Source organism: Ornithodoros turicata, chromosome 1 (assembly GCF_037126465.1).
Source record: "Ornithodoros turicata isolate Travis chromosome 1, ASM3712646v1, whole genome shotgun sequence".
NCBI classification, from domain to species: Eukaryota; Metazoa; Arthropoda; class Arachnida; order Ixodida; family Argasidae; genus Ornithodoros; species Ornithodoros turicata.
In genome coordinates, this window is record NC_088201.1 from 66,484,127 (window position 1) to 66,504,847 (window position 20,721).

Sequence of the window (20,721 nt, forward strand, 5' to 3'; positions counted from 1 at the left end):
CTGTAGGAATGCTCACAAAAACATGATGCAGTATGAGGTGAGGGTGGTCGAATGTCCTAACCCCCCCAATTTCCATTGTCTCCACATGCTTCAGTTGATCTTACGTAGTGTATGCAGCACGACCTACTAGATTATAACGATCATGTCATAATCGACAACCCCTATGAGAAGCCCGTCTGCACGATCCACTAGAGGTGCTATTCATCGGCCCACGAAATCTACATCACGACTGGACGATGGAAATTTGAATTTTGAACGTGCAGAAGCGGACGTACGACTACTGTAGCAGACGACAGCAAAGCTCATATGAAAACGTGTAGAATGATGATGATAATCAACCTTAGAAAGAAGCACCTCTCGTGGGACATCCACCACTTGTACAAAATGCTAAGGAAAGCTGAAGTACAAAGTATTGCGGAAATTGAGGAAGCAATAACCGGGCCGATGAGTAGCACCACCGCTAGCTTCCAAATGCGGCGCTGGGAAGGGGCGCCTATGACACGGTCATTATAATCTAGTAGGTCGTGGTGTAGCACGCTGTCCTGAGGCTTGGCCCTCTCTTGGCTCTTGGAAATATGCTGGATCCATCCCAGTGCCATATTCTTTTTAGCTCAATTAAATCAGCTTATATATTCGAGGCTAACGTGTTTCTGTTATCCACGTTTGTAGCCCGCCTCGGCTATTTTCTCATTGTTATCTTTATAGCAGTTCTTCTATGCATCAAGAGTTTATAGCCCAAGCAGTGCAGCTGCTATTACTTGATTACTATTGCTACTATCTATCTACTATCTAGTACTATAATACTAGATTAACGATTGCTGATGGTAAAGCTGATGGTAAGGTCGACGGCTAATATATAGTAGCTGAATAAATTAAGCATAGAATGACGAACACATAAGCTTCACAACACCCATATACACTTTGTTTAAAGTGCTACTATGTTTCTTGACAAAGATGCCACCCACCATGAGTGTGTTCGTCTGTGTGAATGTGAGAGAGAGTGTAGACTGTGAGTGCATGAACTTCTGTTTTCTAGTGTGTCTTGGTGTATTGATGGGTTGGCGTATATAGCTTGCATGTAACTGGTATAGTAGTATAGACTGGAAATCGCAGGGTGTGGGTCCGAATCCCACTGCTGGTGCTTTTTCACCAACTGCCATTCTTTACTCTCACCTCTTGGAGTATCCTCCTGATGCCCTCCCTGGGGGCATCTGGGTAATTCAACGGATCTTCTGATAGCAACTTCATAACACGCACATTTCCATTCGGGCAACGCGCGTAAATATCCGTGAAAGTACCTCCACGATCGATTGCAAACTGAAATTTACCTGACTCCATCGTCTGAAATTGATTTAAACGCAAAACGAGTGCAAAAGAACGAGCGCGAATTATAACCGGCCACAGATGCTGACACAGTCATTAGTTCTCACGTGACAACAGTGCATAACCACATAACAGTGTTTGTGGTTTGACAGACATTACATGCACCTTGGATATTAACAGCCCAGTCAATTTTCCGCAATATTTAATCGCACCAGGCGGATTGAGCTAAGTTCAACGAAAGTCCTTTTCTAAACTCGTCTCGTGTAATAAGTCTCGTAACTATCCATGTGAGCGTGTTAGCAGACGAAATTTGGCAGCGTGATAATGAACTAGCCGAAAAGGTACATATTAATGACACTCTGCGATGCAGCGTGCGATTATAGTTCTGTAGTTGTTGCTGTCAACTGATTTGAAGAAAATATTTGTTGTTAATACGTAACAAGATGTTACAATGGAGCAGAGGAATGATTCCTGTCTATCAACACTGTGCAAACTGCCACGAAAAAGCGTCTGCTTGCTGACAGCTGGTGACGTGTATCCTTTGGTGCCGCGAAGTCCTTGCATGTAATCAAAATAAACTTTATTCTAAGCTGTGGCTAAGAGGTTTGACAGATTCTGTGTGCTTCAACCTATCGATATTCACTTCTGGTTTTTCATATCGCGTGAGAACCACCTTAACACGCAGAAAACAAATGTTATCGTGAACGTCGTGAACATACAAACATACTCTCGATACCGGTTTCTTTCCTTCTTTTCGTAATGGTGCTTCGGGTTGCAGTGTCGTAAGCTGTGGATCTCCTCAATCCGGACACATCACTCGTTTGCACCGTATTTATCCGGACGTAACTTAACAGATTAATCATGCTGTCGAGGTATATGCTTCTAATTTTGCTCATTTTGCCCATCGCCACCATTCTTCGGCAAAACGGTGAGTTCACGTCTGACCTACGTTGGACGTTAAAAATCGGTCACTGCTCTCTGACGTATTGATGCTACGTCTGGAGAAAAAGATCTATGCTTTTTTCATTCATATCACTCATGCATTGCCGTAGTTATTATAGAAATGCGAATATAATGACCGCAGGTAACTTTTCTCTGCTGTCCGTGCAATAATTTCCAAGATACAATTTCGGCACCTGTTTTATGCGGCTTCCAGTATTTCGTAATGCACTGACGCTTAGTTACTGAAGCTGTGAAGTACTACACTACATAACGAAGTTCGTAGTCCGTCCCTAACGTGCAAGCGGTTCGTTTACTTATGGTACAGGTACGCTTTTCATACCTGTTCCGCACCGTTACCGAGGCAGGTAGTCTACCGAGTTACTGCCGTGAGCATTTCCTTGCTGTTATTTGGAGGTCATTGTAAACGTTATGACAGTAAAAAAAAAGATACATTTGGTGTTCGTTTCTTGAAGTTGTAGGTTTAGCAGGTGATCTCCGATTATGTTAGTTCTGAGGTAGCACGTAGCATCGATTCCTGTTAAGCGGTCGACTGCATGTTTTGCACCCTCGGTTTCATTTATTTATTTATATTATTTGGAGAATACTGCCGGCCATCAGTTGAGGGCCAAGACAGAGAGAGCACAGGGGCACAGCATCCATGTGGCTCACACAGAGCCAAACATAACGAAAAAGTACAAGACAACAAGTGATCGCCTGTTTTAACATGCCTAGTTGTTCCATAACTGCCTTAGAAAAAGCTGCGGAGCTAGGAATGCTCGTCAGGTATTGTGGTAACTTGTTCCATTCGTGAGTAGTGTGAGGAAAAAAAGAACAGTTGAACAATGTCTTTCTGCAGCGAAACTCACCTATGAGGTTAACGTGTTTCCGCCTGGTGGTACGACTCTTATTGAATGTAAGATAGTAATCGGATTTGAGACCGTTTTCATCATGCACAATACTACAGAAAAAGTGAAGACTCCTCATATCCTCACTTGTCTGCGGCAAGCTAAAGATGGCAGGTCTGATGCTTCGTACAACGATGTGACCGAGGTATCGCTCCCGACCGTCTTTTCTTCTGGACAGATTCCAGACAATCAATTAGGACTGAGTAAATCTGTTCATAGTTCGGCTATCGAGCCGTATGGATTGGTCCCTTACTGCTGCCGACTGAATCACATCTATTTCGGCACATCTGGGATGCGGATGCACTACAAAATGCTTATTATAGCACGATAGTTTATTGTGGTTATGGAGGAATACCCTAAAACACAGAACGAAGACATCACAGAACTTCTTAGGTTACTTCTGTGGTGTCGTCATCTTCGTTCCGTGTCTCAGGGTATTCCTCCATTATCATGCTTCACCAGCTAGTCTGCATCTTGTACCTTCTCCACATAGTTTATTATTATTATTTTTATATAGAACACATTGTCACCTACCTAACCATCACCATGTGCTATGTGCGAACATCTCTGCAGTCAAGTATATGCAGAGTAGCATGCAGTCGAATTTGCTACTGATCTGCTAGTGACCAGTCCTATACATTTTTTCAAAATCTAGATTGGATTGGATTAGAATGAGAGAAGAAAAATATGGAGATGGTGGCTCCTACAAAGCACAGGAGCCGGCTACTCCCTTTCAAAAATTGCATTGTAATGCATTGTAAATTGTATTGCATTGTAATGCATTGTAAAAAATGCAAAAGTTGCATTTTCATGCTAGCATTTGAAGACTCGTGCACCAGCATCATGTAATGCTTGGAATGCACATGTGGCTGTAACGTTTTGTAGCAAGCACGCTGCATCTCATGTTGTGTAGTGTCTGCCTTGTCTTATTGCATGTGAGTTGATGTCCCGCAGGAACTCCTCTCAGGCTCCTCATTGCAAACTCATCTCGACGAGTGAGACCACTTGTGATGGATTGCTGTACATGCTAATAGGAAATGTTTTCTGTGTGTCTTTATTGTGCTTCACTCGAGATTTATAAATCTCCAGTAAATCTCTTCGACGCAGTAAGAATGAGATGTCTCTGCAGTTTGGCCTGGTATCACCCTGTATTGCCATCTGTTATCAATAACTTTCAAAATTAAATTAAAGTTCAAGAGATACCACCTCACTCCACAGATGGATTTGCATTGTGCATTTTTTGTACAGTACGGAGCATGGCTTTGTGAAGTATTGTCCCTTGTCCTAGTGCTACAAGCAATGATATGAGTAGACTTAATTCTCAATACTATGCATGTTTTTTTTCTATTGCAGCACCGTATGCTGTTGCAGAAGTGACGGTTGAAAGTGCAGTTGAGGAGGAGGAAGATGATGTTCAGGTTGAAGATACCCCAACTGCAGCCGAACAGCCTGACTCCTCATTAACTGAACAGGTGCTTGAAGCAAAGCCCAACTTTTGACTGTCTTCACGATCCATGCAATCTTCACTTGAGTGAAATGCTTGGGGTCTCCTGCCAATAACCATTATGCTAACTATGAAAAGCTCCAGTATTAATGCGCAGAGTTTGAACATAGTGCTTCGGGCATGCGTTACCAAAGCAGCATGTTCAAAGGAGGCTCCAGAAATGTGGCCACCAAATATTACTTCTCCCCTGTATTATGAAAGCATAATGCACGTTTGCAAAGACAGTGTCTGCAAGGATTGACATTGTTGTTCTGGATGTTGCAATGTCTCGACGACTTCCAATAATCAATGTGCCACGAGGTCCATTGTGGTACCTGATTGGGGAATTAGTAGAACCTGAAGTTTTAGGGTTTAACCCGATTCTTCCCCGAACTTGCACCCCGAATTGAAGGTTGACTCTTTAGGGTGAAACCCGATTTTTACCCAGCAAATCACCCTCACTGAGATTTCTGTAGGATAGCACACTAACTTGTTTGGCAGCAAATGCAGTTACATTACCATTTTTACCAAACTAGTTCAGTTAGTTTGAGTAACTGAGCCCGATATCACCCTGAATTCAGTGTACTGGAACTTATTCCACCTGAATTTGCATGAATTTAGAGCACATTTGTTTATTTACCCGATTTTTTACTCTCCGAATTTAGAAAAAAAAAATTTCCCGAAAACTTCAGGCTCTAGGAATTAGTAACACATTAAAAAGCAGAATTCGTTTCTAATACAAACTGCTGCAACAAAATTATTTACAGAAAGCACAATGATGCAACATATCAACCCACCCAGGTGTTTCCTCGAGAATCGCATTAACATAATAAGTAGAAGCTTAACTCATAAGATGTGAGTTACCGTAAATGATGCACAGTACATAGCACGATTAATAATAATTTACTTAACCACCTTAAGTGATAATGACTCGTGACCAGGTGCCTGATTTCTTGGAAATGTTGTACACTTTCCTGACACAAGGGAGCCTAATATGGGTGCTAGAAGAATCACACTTGTGGAGCAAATAAGATGTAATTCCCAGTGTTCTACGAAATATTCTACAAATGCAAGCCGCACACTCACGAGTACATCTCGCAGTTGTACAGAGTTCACCAAGATAAAGTTTGGGGTGTGTAACGGAGATGAAACAAATAGAAACAGTGTCGGGAAGCTAAAGTAGATGTTAGAAGACGTATTATGCCCCAAAATTTTGTGTTGATACTGTCACTTGGTCCGTTTCTCTGTGGGTAAATCGTGAAAATTAAAAGCTGCCGCTGCCTAACATTTCCAATTGGCTCTACCTGTGTTTCAGCTCTTTCCGTCAGATGGCAGAACGGTCGAACATTGTGCTGCAGACAATATCGAAACGAAGAGAACAAGTGGAAATGAATGCAGACGACTACTGTGCGAAGTCATCTGCAACACGTCGTTCGACCGTTTTGCCATCTGACGGAAAGAGCTAAAACACAGGTAAAGCTGGTATAGCCGATTGGAAATGTTAGACAGCGTTTAATTAGTTGAAATGTTTTTAATTTTCACAATTTATCCGCAGAGAAATGGACCAAGTGGCAGCGTCGACATAAACTTCTGGGGCATAATACGTCCTCTAACATCTACTTTAGCTTCCCGAAACTATTTCTATTTGTTTTATCTTCGTTACAAACCCTGAAGTTTATCTTGGCGAACCGTGTACATCACACTTATGTCATGGGAGCAAGAGTCTCCGTGAGCAGGAGAAATTCTTTGGAAGATGCATAACCAAATTCAATGCAAAATTAATTTAGTTGGTATGCAATAAGTTCAGGGAATGAAGCACTCTTCGGAATAAAACTGCAATATTTACATGCTTTCGTGCAGAACCCACACTTCACCTGATACTTCTATGAATATGCTGCGTGTAGTAGCTCTGACATACTGTATTGGATTCTAGGAGGAGGAGGATGATGAAGAAAAGCCGTTAAAACCATCGCCTGATGGAGACACTTACATGCTGTTCGTAGAGCCCAAGACCTTCAAGTCCAGTGAGTTTCTCCCGGATAATGGTTTTTTGTTACATCTTATGTAAGAGCTTGGGCAAGGATTTATCCTCTTTATTCTCTAACTTTTTCCAGTGACAAAAAGTATATCCTAAAAACTTGTCTACCTCCACTTACACTGTCAATGGCAAAGCGATGATGCAACAGCAAAAAGTCTGACCTACTGCCAAGTCATCCCTTTGCTGTTAGCAGTTGTATGCTGTCAAAGTCGGTGCAGTTGCTCAGTTATAGCCGCTTTATTGGAATAATGAATGTGTTCCTTGTATGCAGTATCTCTTGGAATAGCAAATATAATAGCGGGACGTAATAATAATGTGTCGTGTGTACACGAAGTGCTTATGTGCATGTAGGAATGCATAGCGGGCACATTTCAAGCCAAAATCTGTGCAGGTGTGATATCACCAAGCATGGTAACATGGCAACAGTTATGTGGTATCAAATTTTTGACCTCATACCCAAGTGTTTAGGCTCTCTGCCTTTTACCTGCTGTTTTCTCCTCTATATTGTCGTGTGGGTGCTCTGGATTTTCAGATGCGTGTACCTTTTTGTCTATAGAACGGGCTTGTACAGTAGAATCTCGATGATACGAATCTCACGGGGTAGCGTAAAAAATTCGTATCAAAATAATTAAACCAAAATAAAAATTGAAACAAGAAGATAGACAGCGACCGTTCATTTTCCATTACTGCCAGTGAAAGAGGTCGGTTGTAACGCTTTTTTGTCTCCATTTTTGGCCAATGCTGCCCAAATTTGCTAGGTGATTCAAAAGGCCCAGCACGTGCTTTCCACCTGCAAGTCGTGCGACAATGTTCTAAAGACAGCTTCTCCTTAAGCACGCAGGCATTAGGTGAAGCTGACTTGCGGAATGGTGACGCCTAATGTTTCCAGAAGTTGTCCTGATATGTTTCCTCCGCGTGTTCTGGTCGCTATTTTCCCAAGCCAGTGCGATGTCACACAGCTCCTCACATCCTCGGCTCGTTTTTATCACCCGTAAACGCAAGATAACGCGTTCGTATCATCCGAACTCTAATACATGGGAAGAATAGGCATTCCGGGCATAATTTGTATCATCCGTGATCGTATTATCGAGATTCTGCTACATGTTTTTTGTGTTATCCTTTCCGGCTTATCCTTCTCAGCTTTCCGTCTATATTATAAGCTTCCGTCTGCGAAGGTAAGGCGCTTCTGAGGCGCGCTGTTTTGGTTTCGACTCATTTGCGTAGCGAAATTCAGCGATTGGCATTTCACAGCACACGCTTGTTTCAGGATTTTTAAAAGATAGAAAGAGTGGATTTCACAGCAGATTGTGTCCCAGTCTGCTATCTCACTTTTGCCCAAAATGCTTTACTTCGAGTTAATTAATCAATGTTAGGTAATTAGTCAGTTTGTATTTACATACTCTCTTAGAAAGGATGTCCGCCTGGCCGTACAACTCAACTGCAAAAACAGTATTTATGCTGATCTCATAGCTTCTTTAATAAAAAATCAGTAAACGATAAAAAAGGAAAAAAGAACTTATGTACAGCTCGGGATCTCTTCCTAGCCGCAGAAGATAAGGCACCCAACAGACTAGATTGGTCATGTCTTCAAAGAGAGAATTCACTTACCAGTGAGCCAGTCAGATTCTACTGCATTTTTCTTCTATGAGATAGAATAGTGGTTTCGTCTTTTGCCAGTTGTCTTTATTGTACTCATAATTTTGTTCACGTTGTAGTGACACCTGTCTTTGGTATGATCCTCACTATCAAATAGTGCAAAGTACATTGATACTGAGTAAAATGCTCTTCTGCTTTTGTTATTCGAGCTATTTGTTCATTGGAGTTCAAATGAATGGGGCAAGAATTGAGGGCTTGCATTTTTCAATTCAAGATCATTGTCTCATAACTATGGAAAAGTGGTGGGTATGCTTCGCAGTGCCGTTTTAACATGTACGCTACCACCGTGACAGAGCAGTTAGGGAGAAAAAAAGGTGGGAGGAGTCTACAATGTTGAGGTTGCATGAGCATTCATGCTGGTGTCCAAGGTTCTGTGAACAGTGAATAGCTGCGACACTCGAATCTTTCACACACCATATCTGAATAGGAAATTTGTCTTTTGCACAAATACAGAGCTTCCAGCAGGAAAGGAAGTTCGTTTCTTGGTAGGCTTCACCAACCGTGGTGAGAGAGAATTTGTCCTGGACACCATTGATGCCTCCTTCCGTTACCCCATGGACTTTTCCTTCTATATTCAGAATGTAAGTTCTTTTGATCCTTGAGAAATTCTCCACATCCTGTGGGAAGTGGCTACGTTTTCTCACTGTGGTTGTTGTTTGTTCTGTTGTTTCAATGCCCACTCTTTCATTTCACTACTTGCGTACCACACACTTTTTGTGAAGTCCGTAAGCAACCCACGAATAATGTCAGGTTTGCGCTAGTCTAGAAAAAAAAAAAAAAAAAATTGACGAGTAGGTGAACAATTGGACAAATTCGGTTTTTACTGCATATTGTTGGACCCTATGTTGTCAAATGCCTGGTACAGTAACTGTCCTTCCGTCAGACTGGTGAAGCTCAAGTTGCCTATGACATCTAGTACATATGGGCATAGTGTAAAATGCTATGTGTTACTTTAATCCTGAATGTAATTTGTGAAAATTTTGCAAATTGAAGAATGATGCTCAACCGACAGTCAAGTTCCTGCACTGAAGGATGCGCTATTCCAGAGCCTAGCTCTAGCTGCGTTTTCACTGCATTTTGAGATCTCTGGGGCGAACTAGGCATAGCGTGTTGCTACTGCTTGAATTCTATTCGTGCTGGTTAGATGGAGAAAATTGCCAGTTTTGTACCAGGGGCCCCATTCTGAGCGAACGACAAGCACTACCGGTAGTGTCGAGAGAGGAGCGTCGGTAGGGAAAGATCTCGATCCCCACGAGCGACGCCTTCAGTATTTTCTTGTCACTTCTAACGACTGTGCATTTGCGTTGTTGACTGCTGTTCAGCCTGGCTATCCACGTAGTGCCTCATGTCATGCTCACACGCCCGATGCACATCTCGGAACGAGGTACCGGAATGCGCTCAGCCAGTTGCTCAAGCAAAACATGTGGAAAACAATTTGACGTGCCATATGGTTCCATGTGTTGTCCATGGACAGAAGCCACGCGGAAGAACTTGCAGCCATCTTGATAGCATTCCGTCCGCTAAACAATAAGGCCCCAAGCTGTCGTTCTCGCAAACGACGCCCTCGTTTATGGGCAACGTGGTAGGAGTACCGGGAATGCCAAAGTGTCATTGGTGAGGATGCTAGTGTGTTAGCATTGCTAGTGTTGTTTTTAGCTAGGAGCAGTTTGTCCTCTTCATGTTGTCCATGTCTCTCTTGCTCCAGTGATTCTTATTATGCAGCTTTACCAATGAGCCCATAGTCCTTGTTTTAATATTGCCAGCGTTGGCATGTTTGCACTACTGGCACACATGAGAGTAGGGCCCCAGGTGTCAGTGCATATCTGTGTCGCAAATTTTTTTCAAGTTCAAAATTCCTAACTTTTGCTTGTGTTCTGTATATGTTATGGTGTGTGCACTAATCTGGAACGGGTATTTCAGTTTTGTTATTGGACATGTTTTGTATGTGGGCACAGGCTGTACCTAATACAGGCTACATATAAAACACAAATGCTGTAGATTTGTCAGTGTGTGTAGAGTTTCTACAGACATGGCATGTTGAGGCCTGTTGTGGTAGTGACGTAACTTTGATTGGAGCATTGAGAAACAACTAGGTTGTTCTTTGCATGCAGTACTCTACAATTGGTTACACCAAAGTGGTGAAGCCCAAGCAGCAGGCCACTCTGTTCTACAGTTTTCTGGTTAGCGAGTCCCTCAGCAACCGGCCCTTTGGGCTCTCTGTCAACCTCATGTACAGGGATGCTGTAAGTGAAGTTGTTTGCATTGCCTATTGTCTAGTTGCTTGTTTACTTTGTATGTACCAGGTTTTTGAGTTCACGTCTTTATAGTGCCACCACAAACTAAACCTCCTCTCTTCAGAACCTAAACAAATTTATGCCACTGCAATCCACGTGTTTCACATTGTAAAATGTTGTTTCTCTATGTTAAGCAAAAATCATCTAAAATTAATTTCTAGTTCTGAGAAGTATCTAATAGCGTGCACCATCTGCGTGCATCTTGAAGGGGTAAATGTTGCCAGATGGGTATCTGGCAACGTTGCTCCTTCAAGGGGTGATTGCATCCGGAAGCAACGTGTAGGAGACCGATGTGGCTCCACTTCACAGTCTACTTGGTCAAATTTCTCCTCCGAAAACAGCTTACATATTAAATGAACGAGTTTTAAAGATTCGCACTGCCTCTGCAGCTGAGGAAGCCCCAGCGATAGTAGCATCATGATGTCGTCAGCCAGGCACACGAATGGGAGCGCAGTACAGGCGATTGTCTCCAAGTTCATCTGCTTCGCGTTCACACTGCAATATACTAATTGAAAAGTCCTCGGTAAATACACAGACTTTCGTTTATGAGTGTGAGTACCTACGCGGTCATTGTGCATGGAACACGGTGTTACGTCTGTGGCTGTACGAACACGCCTGGCGCTAACCCCAAAGTGACATTCTATGACATAAAAACAGACTCTCCGAGACCTTCAGATGCCCGAGCTCTCGCCGGTTGCCAAAGGGCACTTCCCGCTGGCCTTGTCCATGTGATGTTTTCTCTGATTTCCAGAGAGGGAATTCTGGCATACTCTCAACATGCTGTTGCCATGCATTACATCAAATTGCACAGAAACTACTCCACTAAATTGCGTCGAATTTTCGACGTTATTGTCGGTGATGAACAAGGAGTAAAATGTCGCTATGGTTTAGGAGTGGACCTCGACGGAAGCGACAGTCCCTTTCAAGATCGATTTCTGTGTCCGCACCACAGCTGCTGGCAGTCTTCCAATGTGGGGTGGAGAGTAAACAGCGGGGAAGTATGTGCGCTGTCCCTAGGAGATGCCAAAGCTCTTGGTGATGTCCCCCTATTCTTGGAGCATCCAAAACTATCAAGTTTTATGAATTCTCTGGAAACTTTGTGGAAACGCGTAATTATATTTTGCGTAATGAGTGTTTGAGTATGGTTTATTTTTTTTTTATTCAACATCAAACACATTTTTTTAGCCTGCAGAGGCACTTTGAACAAGTTGCTTAACTCATTTCTTGCCACTACAGACTGTCCATTTTGGGGTGGTTTGGCAAATGTACTTTTTGTGGCTGACCGTATCACTTGGTACTGTGTTGCTATATACAAAAATGTAGCCAAAGGAATGCCCTATCAAGTGATATAAGTTTCCGAAACAAAGCTATCCATGTATTTCCAAAATTAATTTTGGAACACAAAAAGATATGTGCAAACAGATGGCAAACCTCATGAAGATATGCCTGTGTCTTGAACAAAAATATCAACCTACAAGTTCCAAAATATACAAAATGTGAAAAAAATTTTCAGAAATACCTGCAAATATCAACACTGTGGATCAAGAAGTTCATGAGTTATGGGAAATAACTTCATCACCCATGTTGTTAATGTAACTGAGTGACAGAGTTCATTCAAAGAGTAAAACGAAAATTAACATCATAATTTCTGCAGAAAACATTAGTTTCATGCTCAACCATTCTGTGCTTGTACAGTAGAACCTCGTTAATTTGAAGTGATTTTATAGCACGTCATCGTTACGTGGGTTGTTAGTCGATGGTAGATGATTAAATTCGGTGGGAAACTTACGAATATGGGCCAGTTTTCTTCAGATTATGCAGTCAGATTGCAGCACGTTAAGACAGGACCGCAGCCATCCTTTAATCATGCTGTTAACATACAACGTCATTGCCACAACCTTGTGGATCAGGTGCGACAAGTCCTTCACATGCATGATCTTTACTGCCTGCGCTTCACGAATTTCACGCACCATCTTGCACCATCTCTGCAGAGATGCTCGCCACTGCAATTACATTGTTCCAGTTTTTTCCATATTCGTTCAGTACTCTAGTGAGATCAGCACCGATGCTGTAGCTTTTTCTCTTTCGCTTTCGACAATAGCTTTGGCATTTTCTTTCGTCGTAGTAGCAAAAGAGCATGTTGACAATAGGAGTACTTCTTTGCTGGGTCTGGCAAAATTTCCAGGCAGCAGTATTTGCAAACCAAGGTGAACTCCCCTGCTGACATTTCGTTGCAGTCATGCGGAGCGTCCAAGCGCACCTCCTTCCTTACTTCAAGATCGGAGTATTCCTTCGCCCAGTCATGGGCAGACTTCTTTGGTCTGCCCATGGGCACCCACCATGATTCCAAATAGGACGTCAGGTCACACTAACGTGCTTGGCATGAAACACAGAAAATGAAAAACACTTTCAACGATCAGAAGCGTCCGGCGTGGAAGCAGGCGGGAGACAGAGAACGCAGCGCCCGGGGTGCATGCGCAAATCGTATGTTGGATTGGATTGGCTCGTCGCTCGAGGCTTGACTTGACACTTGATTGAGAATGGCAGCATCCTCAAGCTTCTCTGGACTTCCGGAGATTATCGGGGTGCAAATGTTGGGTTGAAACCGAAGCCCGTTAATTACATTCAAAGGGGGGGGGGGGGAGTAGAAATGGGAAAAATAGGGTTAAACCTGAAAACTTCTGGACCTAGTCTACAGAGTGCCAGAGTTCAATGCATGGATCATTAAATCTAAGACCACTAAAGTATTAGATTTTCATCAGGTGTGCTAGCACTTTTTGTCAAGAGATAAAAATAAGAACTACAAAGCGGTCACACGATTGTCTGTTCTGGCCTGAGCTGGAAGGTAGTGGCATACAGCAGAGATGCACTAGCAACCATGGAAGGGCATGGACCAGTCACTTCTGCATAAACTGTGTGGAACATCATCCACTTTGCTTCTGCATTTCTAAAATAAATGTCTTGCAGTGCATGCCAATCCATTTTGAAATTAATGTTTATGGCACAGCCTGTTGCTGGTGTAATGACTTCACTCAAAATTTGAGCACCTTTGTGTTAGTAAGTTGACCAACACTAGACCTCACAGTGGGAAAAGTTATTATAAAGAAAACGTGTTCTACTTCCTGTAGAGTAATTTCCTCAGCTGCAGATTACCATTTGCCATCTTGTCTAGTGAATCTCTTGGTGAATCTCATATCTTGTGAGCTTTATTACTACTGACCACAGATGTGAACAATACCACTGTCACGCGGACATTTTAGTGGTCATTGAAATGAATGATGACTGAAGTGAATGGTCATTAACTGCTGCTACATGGCCATCTTCAGGTGCCATTTACTCGGGTGCTCCTCAAGTTGATGGAGGTTCATGAAAAGCCACTGAGGGAGGCAAGGGCCCCTCGAAAGTGATGCTGGCAGCCTCGTGCTGAGTGAACAGTTTAGCGCGGATTAAAACCACACAAGAAAACCGCAGCAAACTTGCCCGGAGAGGCTCTGAACTATAGTTGTCACAATGATAAATTTCTTTGTTGTGCTGCACAGGTTCTGCCACTAGATCTACATTTAACGATGAACTGTTTGCTTAAAGCTAATGCAGTGACTCAAGTGCCAGACAGTGTTGTGAACATGTTATTCTGGATTCTAGGATGGCCACCCATACCTGGATGCTGTCTTCAATGAAACTGTTGAGATAGTTGAAGTGGATGAAGGTCTTGATGGTGAAACGTAAGTATTGTAGTATCTCCATCTGGCAGTTCTTCCAGTGAAACTGTTGACTGAGTATTTATCAGTGTTGTACGTAACGCTGTTACAGTAATTGATACTTTTTTCGGTATCTGTGTGCGGATCGCGATACCTTTTTAAATCAGTAAATTGAAAAGTATTTTCGTTACAGATTTACGGTAACGCGCTCTCCGTTACTTTACCGATACTTTTTTAGTGCCTCACCCATTCTTCACCTACCATGTTTCTTACTCTTATTCATTGTCACTGGTTCGCCTATAGCGCTCGACAACGGGAATTATATGAAATACATGTTCACTTTTTTTCTTCGAACCTGGATGGGATAACCACACTGCACTCAACAACAGAGTTGAGGTCAACGAGCAGAGGTGAAGTCTTAACAGTGCGCTCTGGATTCCACTGCTAAGTTGCTGTGTCACACTGAGTCACACTATACTGTGGTAGTTTAACTTTGGATAGGTTTCCTTGATCATTGGACTTCACAGTATGTGTGGGCGTGACACCAACGTAATTGTCATATTGGCGTCTGTCAGCTGCTGGAGAGACCACGGCTTGCTAGGATGGCAGAAGACTACTTTCAGAACCAGCGATTGATGAAAGTCAAGCAAAGTCTCTGAGCTACGTTATAAAAATGCTGCCTTTTCACTGCAAAACCTGCTTCTCCAAATTTGCTATTATACAAATGGGGTGTTTGCGTAAGCGAGATTTCTATGTTACATCTACTTCTTATTTCCAACAAAAGTATCAGTCAAAGTATCGCGTTACTTTTTTTTGGCAGTGGTACTCAACTACTTTAAAAAAGAAGTATCGATACCAGTATTTTGATACTTTTTACTCAAGTAACGAGTATCGGTATTGCGATACCATAATTCGGTAATGGGTACAACACTGGTATTTATTAATGCTTTCAATGTAGCTGGTCTTGAAACCTTGAGTGTCTTCTGTCTGTTGTACTTTTGGATTCTCTATTTGCTATAGACAGTAATGCTTTGGTTGCGGTGAGGCTAACTGTATACTACTAAGCAGTACTTTGAACTTGAACATGTCTGAGAAGGACGGAAAATGCAACGGCTCCTTGTAACTGAGATGTTTCAGAAACAAACAGAAAGGAATCTTAGAATTTGGTTAAAAAAATGTTTCTTGTATGAGAATCTCGCATGATTCAGCCACAAAATAAAGTAACAAATGGGTGTCTGCAACAAGAAAATGAGACATGCCTCCCAAGAGTCCCCACGGCTTCTGTAGTGCATGATGTGAATCATCCAAGGAAAGTAGTGTAGTGAACAAAACAAAACTGGTTGAGAAAATTTCAAAGTATCTGCTGCTATCTCAACTACCTTCTGTGTGAATTGGGTAGGTAGGTTTAAAACCTCGAAACATCTAACTGGGATTTTCTTTTTGGGTTGTTCCAGGTTCTTCCTTTATGTGTTCCTGGCAGCTTGTGCTGTGCTGCTCGTGGTACTCGGCCAGCAGTTCATGTCATCACTCGGGGTATGAATTTCTTCCCGAAAAGTTCAATTGAAACGTTGCTTTTTAGCTTTGCATGTTACGTGAACTTGCTGCCATTGAATTTTTTTCTTTGTTACCCTTTTAGAAAAAGAAACCAGCTGCAAGCAAACAAAAAGTCGAGATGGGCACGCAAAACACTGGAGACGTCGATTATGATTGGCTCCCTAAAGAGACCCTTGAACTCAGTAAGTAAATTTTCAAGGCCACTGTAGTCTGTACTTATCACACTCTTGCACCTGAGGTGAAAGAAACGTATTGCACAACGTGAAAACTCATTACTTGGTCTCGTTCAAATTGTGTATCTGTCCTATTGTAAAACTATTCTCTTTTGTGCCACTGTCAATGGAAATTAAGCTGGGCTTTACTCTCTCAGTAGCAAAACAGAACAGAAAAATGTTGTAGTGAGGTACGGAGCTAGTTAGTGGCATCCTAAGTGTAAGATTGTGTTTTGCCGTGAATATGAACCAGTACAACAAAAATCTTGATTTGAGTTTCACTCTCCATATCACCCGAAAGCTACCTAAATATCAAACGGACAGGGAAGAAAATGTTCCTTCCATTTTCCGAAAGAATCTGTATTGCAATCTGTAAAAGAATTGCATCCTTATTGTTTTCTAAGAAAAGCTGTGTGGTAAGAAGTTTTATGATCTCTGCTATAGCCTGCTTTGGCCGGACGGTATTAGTCGCAGACCGATTTTTCAGACTTGAAGAAGCCACAAAATGAGTCCGAATCATTGAGCGGTCCGAATTTTTAGACAAAGGCTTAATCCTACAATGTTTAAAAAGAACTGAATTTGCACTCACGGTGGCTCGAAATAACTTTCAACGCGAGTTCACTTTGCTGCGGCGACATGGAATAACGTATAGTGACAAATTTTTGCTAGCATAGCCTCGTTGTGATTCACTTCCATGAGCGTAGTCACGGCCGTAAGGATCGCCGCGGTTGACAGGGGCACAATGGCAACCGCTTTGTCGATGCCACTGTCGTTGGAACCTTCCAGCGGCAGATGATAGAGAACTTGTCCACGGACGTCGGCATCAGTTAGTTCTGGGCAGAATTGGGCATCGTTGTCCATGTCTGATTGTCTTCGTTTGGCGACATTCTCTCAGCTATACTGAAGTTTTGGAACGCATCTGAAAGGGAGACGAGAGACAGCGGACACTGCAGAGGCAATGCACACGCTTCTAAGCTCCGCCTTTGTGCATGCCTGCGCTGAGCTTATGCGCCAAGTCAGCGCTCTTCCTTTCGTAAAGCGTTCCAAAATATTGAGTCCCGAAATGCACTGTAATGTGTCTGTTTTTTTCTCTTGGAAGACAAAAAGTTCTAAAAAATTGGTGGGCTCCGGGCGAAATGAGTACGAAAAACCAGACAGACAACATGGTCCGAAATATCGGAAGCAGAAATACATTGGCTCTATGGGGCGTTTGGCGGTGCCAAGAGTTTGTAAAAAAAATTGGAAAGTCAGAATTTTTGGTGTCTGGAATATCATTCGGCGACTGTAGTAGATGTGTTGTAACAGTACTTGACACAGCAATGTCACGGTGCCTCCTCACGTTGGGCCATCCTCATTTGAGCATGTTTCTCATTAGTATCCTGTGCATTTCTGCTTAGGTGTCATCATCCTTTATGTCAGTAGTGTTAATTTAATCAAAATCACTGTCGTCTTCAGTGCCATCACAAAGTGCAAGTGAAATGCAGCGGAGGAACTTAAACCCCCACACATTTCTGGTGCTCACAGTGATGTTTGCCCTAATACGTCAGTTTGACTACACACTAGATCTGCTTCCTGCGCCAGCATGTTTCTTTAATAATGAGCGAGTGATACCCATGTATAGCTTCACGGAGTCATTGTGGTCTTTGAGACTGATCTACAGGTCTTCCTGCCCATTTTATTCCAGGTGCTGTTCGGTTTAATCAGAGTGCCATTTGAAATAATCCATGGCGTTTTTAAGCACTATAACCGCATATTCACACGAGGGACATTAATGTAGAATATTCCAGTGGAAGGAAAAGTAAAAAAAAAACTGCTGAAAAAGGAACTGCTGATGTGACTGAAGTTCTGCCACGTCTTATGTTGAGCATTCACACGGCGCCAAGGTATTGGGAGTTAGAGCACGAGTACAGCGAACGACACCATTGGTGCTGTCGTCTGCTACAGAATGCCTTCTGACTGAGCTGCAGGATATTCGCCGTGGGCAGAAGAGCACGAAAGGACATGACGAACATAGCAGACACCATTGGTCCTGTCATCTGCTACACAATATTTTGTAACTGAGCTGCAGGATATTCCATGCAGTTAAAAGAGTGCCAGAAGACATGACGCACATAACAGACGCCACAGTTGGTCCTGTTGTCTGCTACGGAATATCTTCTGACTCAGCTAGAGGTCATGTCTTTGTGTTTTTCGAGAATATCCTGTAGCCGAGTCATCAGATATTCCGTAGCAGACAACATGACGAATGGTGTCGTCTGCTATACTTCCACTCCAACTCCCGATATCTTGGCGCCGTGCAAATGCTCAACGTAAGATGGAGCCGAACTTAAGTCCCGTCAGCAGATTTTTACTTTTTCTTCCACTACATGTCTGTAGAATATTTTGCAAGGATGTCCCTCATGTGAATACAGGGTTATGGTACTTAAAACACCATAGATTAATTCAGATGGCACCTGGATTATTTCAGATGGCACCCGGATTAACTTGAATGGCGCTTGGATTATTTCAGTTGGCACCTGGATTAATTCAGATGGCACTTGGACTAATATGGGCGGGAAAACCTGTAGATGAACCTGGAATGGTTAATCATAAAGGGTTAACCATATATATTATTCGAAGGGGGAAGAAGAAAAGGGGGAAAGTCAGATTAACCAGTGCATGCCCACCGGGTACATCCGAATTAGTGCACATTTGGCACCATAGCATGTAACCAATTTGCGCACTCGCTGAGACTGCGCAGCCAGCTCCAGTTGTTCGAATTTCTGAATTTGTTTGGAGTCACCAGTTTTCACCTACATGGTTCCCGACTGCTGTATTGCTTGCAGGTCGTTCCCCGAAACGGTCACCACGGCAGTCACCGAAGCAGAGACGTGTGAAACGGGGCACAGGCTCATCTGGCGAGGAGTGAGAAGGGAAAGTGTGCTACTTCCGGCCTCCCCTGGGTTTGCACTACACCTGCGGAGTCCATTGGCTCTCGTCAAAGTGACTTGGGGAACGAGAAAGGCAACCGTGTTTCTGATCAATGCCAGTGTGTGTTGTGCGAAGGCAAGGGTGGAAGGAAGTGTGTGGGTGTGACTCTTTTGTAATGTGGAGCCAGCACACATGACAGGCTGGCCAATAAACAGTGCCAGCCCTTTTTCTAAGATGCTGATTAAGTAAGAATTTATTGAAATGCACGCCCTGAACGAGTGCCCTTGGCATAACGTGCATGCTAGAGCCGATAATGGGACAAGTTTGTCCATTCCTTGATATTATCCTCTCCGTTGGCATTAAACCTATCATGCGCCACCCAATTGGTCGAAATGCAAGCCAAGTGGCGGTGGTCTGGGACGATTTCAAATTGGTAGCTCTGCCTCAAGATGTCAGCGGCCTTTGCATCACCTGTCGTGTAAAGTTAAGTGACAGGGCTCCTCCCAGGCCCAATGCTCCTCATAAATATGGTCTGAGATTTTCAGGTTTTACCCCATTCTTCTCCAAATTTACTCCCGAATCGCACATTTAACCAGTCGGGGAAAACCAGATTTCTCCCTGAACCAGGGGTCCTTCTGTCGCAAAGCTGTCTGCTGCAGCCGTGAGGGCGAAATGCATGGGACATTTCCCCACTTTTCCCCCACGTTTCACTTGAGGTGTACAGGGAATATGAAAGGGAAACACGGTCAGAGGGAATTTTCGACAACTAGAGCAAGCGCGCTCATGTTTGAGGCAAGGACAAGGATCTTGCGAACGAAAACTCATGTCTCAAAATATACAGATGCCTCGGATAAAACATGCGGTATATGTGGACAAGAAGAGGAGACTGCGGAGCATGTCATATTGGCACGCAAAGGTATTCAGCTGATGTAGGGTGATGTGACCTTATGGGAAGCACTGGGTTTCCAAAACGATAGGGGCGAAGTTAACTTCAAAACAGTACAAAATACAAAGGACTGACTAAATGATCGGTGGCATAGGAATAATGTAGTTTCCAATGGAAACACTGGCAACGTGAATAATTCTGATCTGAAGTAATTTCAAACTCAGTAATGTGGCTAGGTGGCGCAATCTACCGCCTGCTCCAAAGGGAAAAGCCACAACATCCATTACATCCATCCATCCATCTATCTTCCCCAGCGTCGTTCCGTTTCGTGCATGCCGTGGCCTTCTACGCACGGCGTAGAAACGTGCGTGGCTTCCGGCAGTTCCGTGTCTACACCTAGTCTACACCTAGCGCCAAGCAGCTTGGGTCAGGAGCCAAAGTAAGAAGAATTGCCGATGAATCGCCGAACGTAATTGACGCTCCCGTCTACTTCGATGCGGAAACAAACGTTTCTCACGTGAAGACTTGTACCAGCGTCAGGTTAAGTGAAGTAGTACAGGGTTCACCAAGATAAACTTCGGGGTTTGTAACGAAGATAAAACAAATAAGAACAGTGTCAGGAAGCTAAAGTAGATGTTAGAGGACGTATTATGCCCCAAAATTGTATTTCGATACTGCCATTTGGTCCGTTCCTCTGCAGATAAATCATGAAAATTAGAAAACCGCCGCTGCCTAGTCGGCTATACCTATGTTTCAGCTCCTTTCCGGCAGATGGCGAAACGGTCGAACGCGGCATTGCAGACGACATCGAAATCTGAAC

At 43.2% G+C, this 20,721-nt stretch overlaps 2 protein-coding genes across 2 annotated transcripts in view; one reads left to right on the forward strand and one right to left on the reverse strand.

Moving 5' to 3' along the window:
- Positions 1-1,573, reverse strand: part of LOC135378352 (5-oxoprolinase-like) — a 54,146-nt gene extending 52,573 nt beyond the window's left edge. Inside the window, exon 1 of the mRNA XM_064611367.1 lies at positions 1,174-1,573. Within this exon, the coding sequence (XP_064467437.1) occupies positions 1,174-1,338 (165 nt within the window). The 5' untranslated portion in view covers positions 1,339-1,573. The remainder of the gene's footprint in view (positions 1-1,173) is intronic.
- A 485-nt stretch (positions 1,574-2,058) lies between these two features.
- On the forward strand, positions 2,059-19,243 carry LOC135378353 (translocon-associated protein subunit alpha-like). Its single transcript, XM_064611368.1, has 9 exons — positions 2,059-2,251; positions 4,524-4,642; positions 6,587-6,677; positions 8,801-8,928; positions 10,459-10,590; positions 14,284-14,363; positions 15,794-15,872; positions 15,976-16,075; positions 18,931-19,243. The coding sequence occupies exons 1-9, from the start codon at positions 2,185-2,187 to the stop codon at positions 19,011-19,013; spliced, it is 879 nt and encodes a 292-aa protein (XP_064467438.1). The 5' UTR covers positions 2,059-2,184; the 3' UTR covers positions 19,014-19,243.
- The last annotated feature ends 1,478 nt before the right edge of the window (positions 19,244-20,721 follow it).

Coding starts and splice junctions, on each gene's coding strand:
- LOC135378353 (XM_064611368.1), top strand. CDS start 2,185: ATGCTGTCGAGGTATATGCTTCTAATTTTGCTCATTTTGCCCATCGCC. Junction 14,364..15,793: donor GAAGGTCTTGATGGTGAAAC/GTAAGTATTGTA, acceptor GGGTTGTTCCAG/GTTCTTCCTTTATGTGTTCC. Junction 16,076..18,930: donor TAAAGAGACCCTTGAACTCA/GTAAGTAAATTT, acceptor TATTGCTTGCAG/GTCGTTCCCCGAAACGGTCA.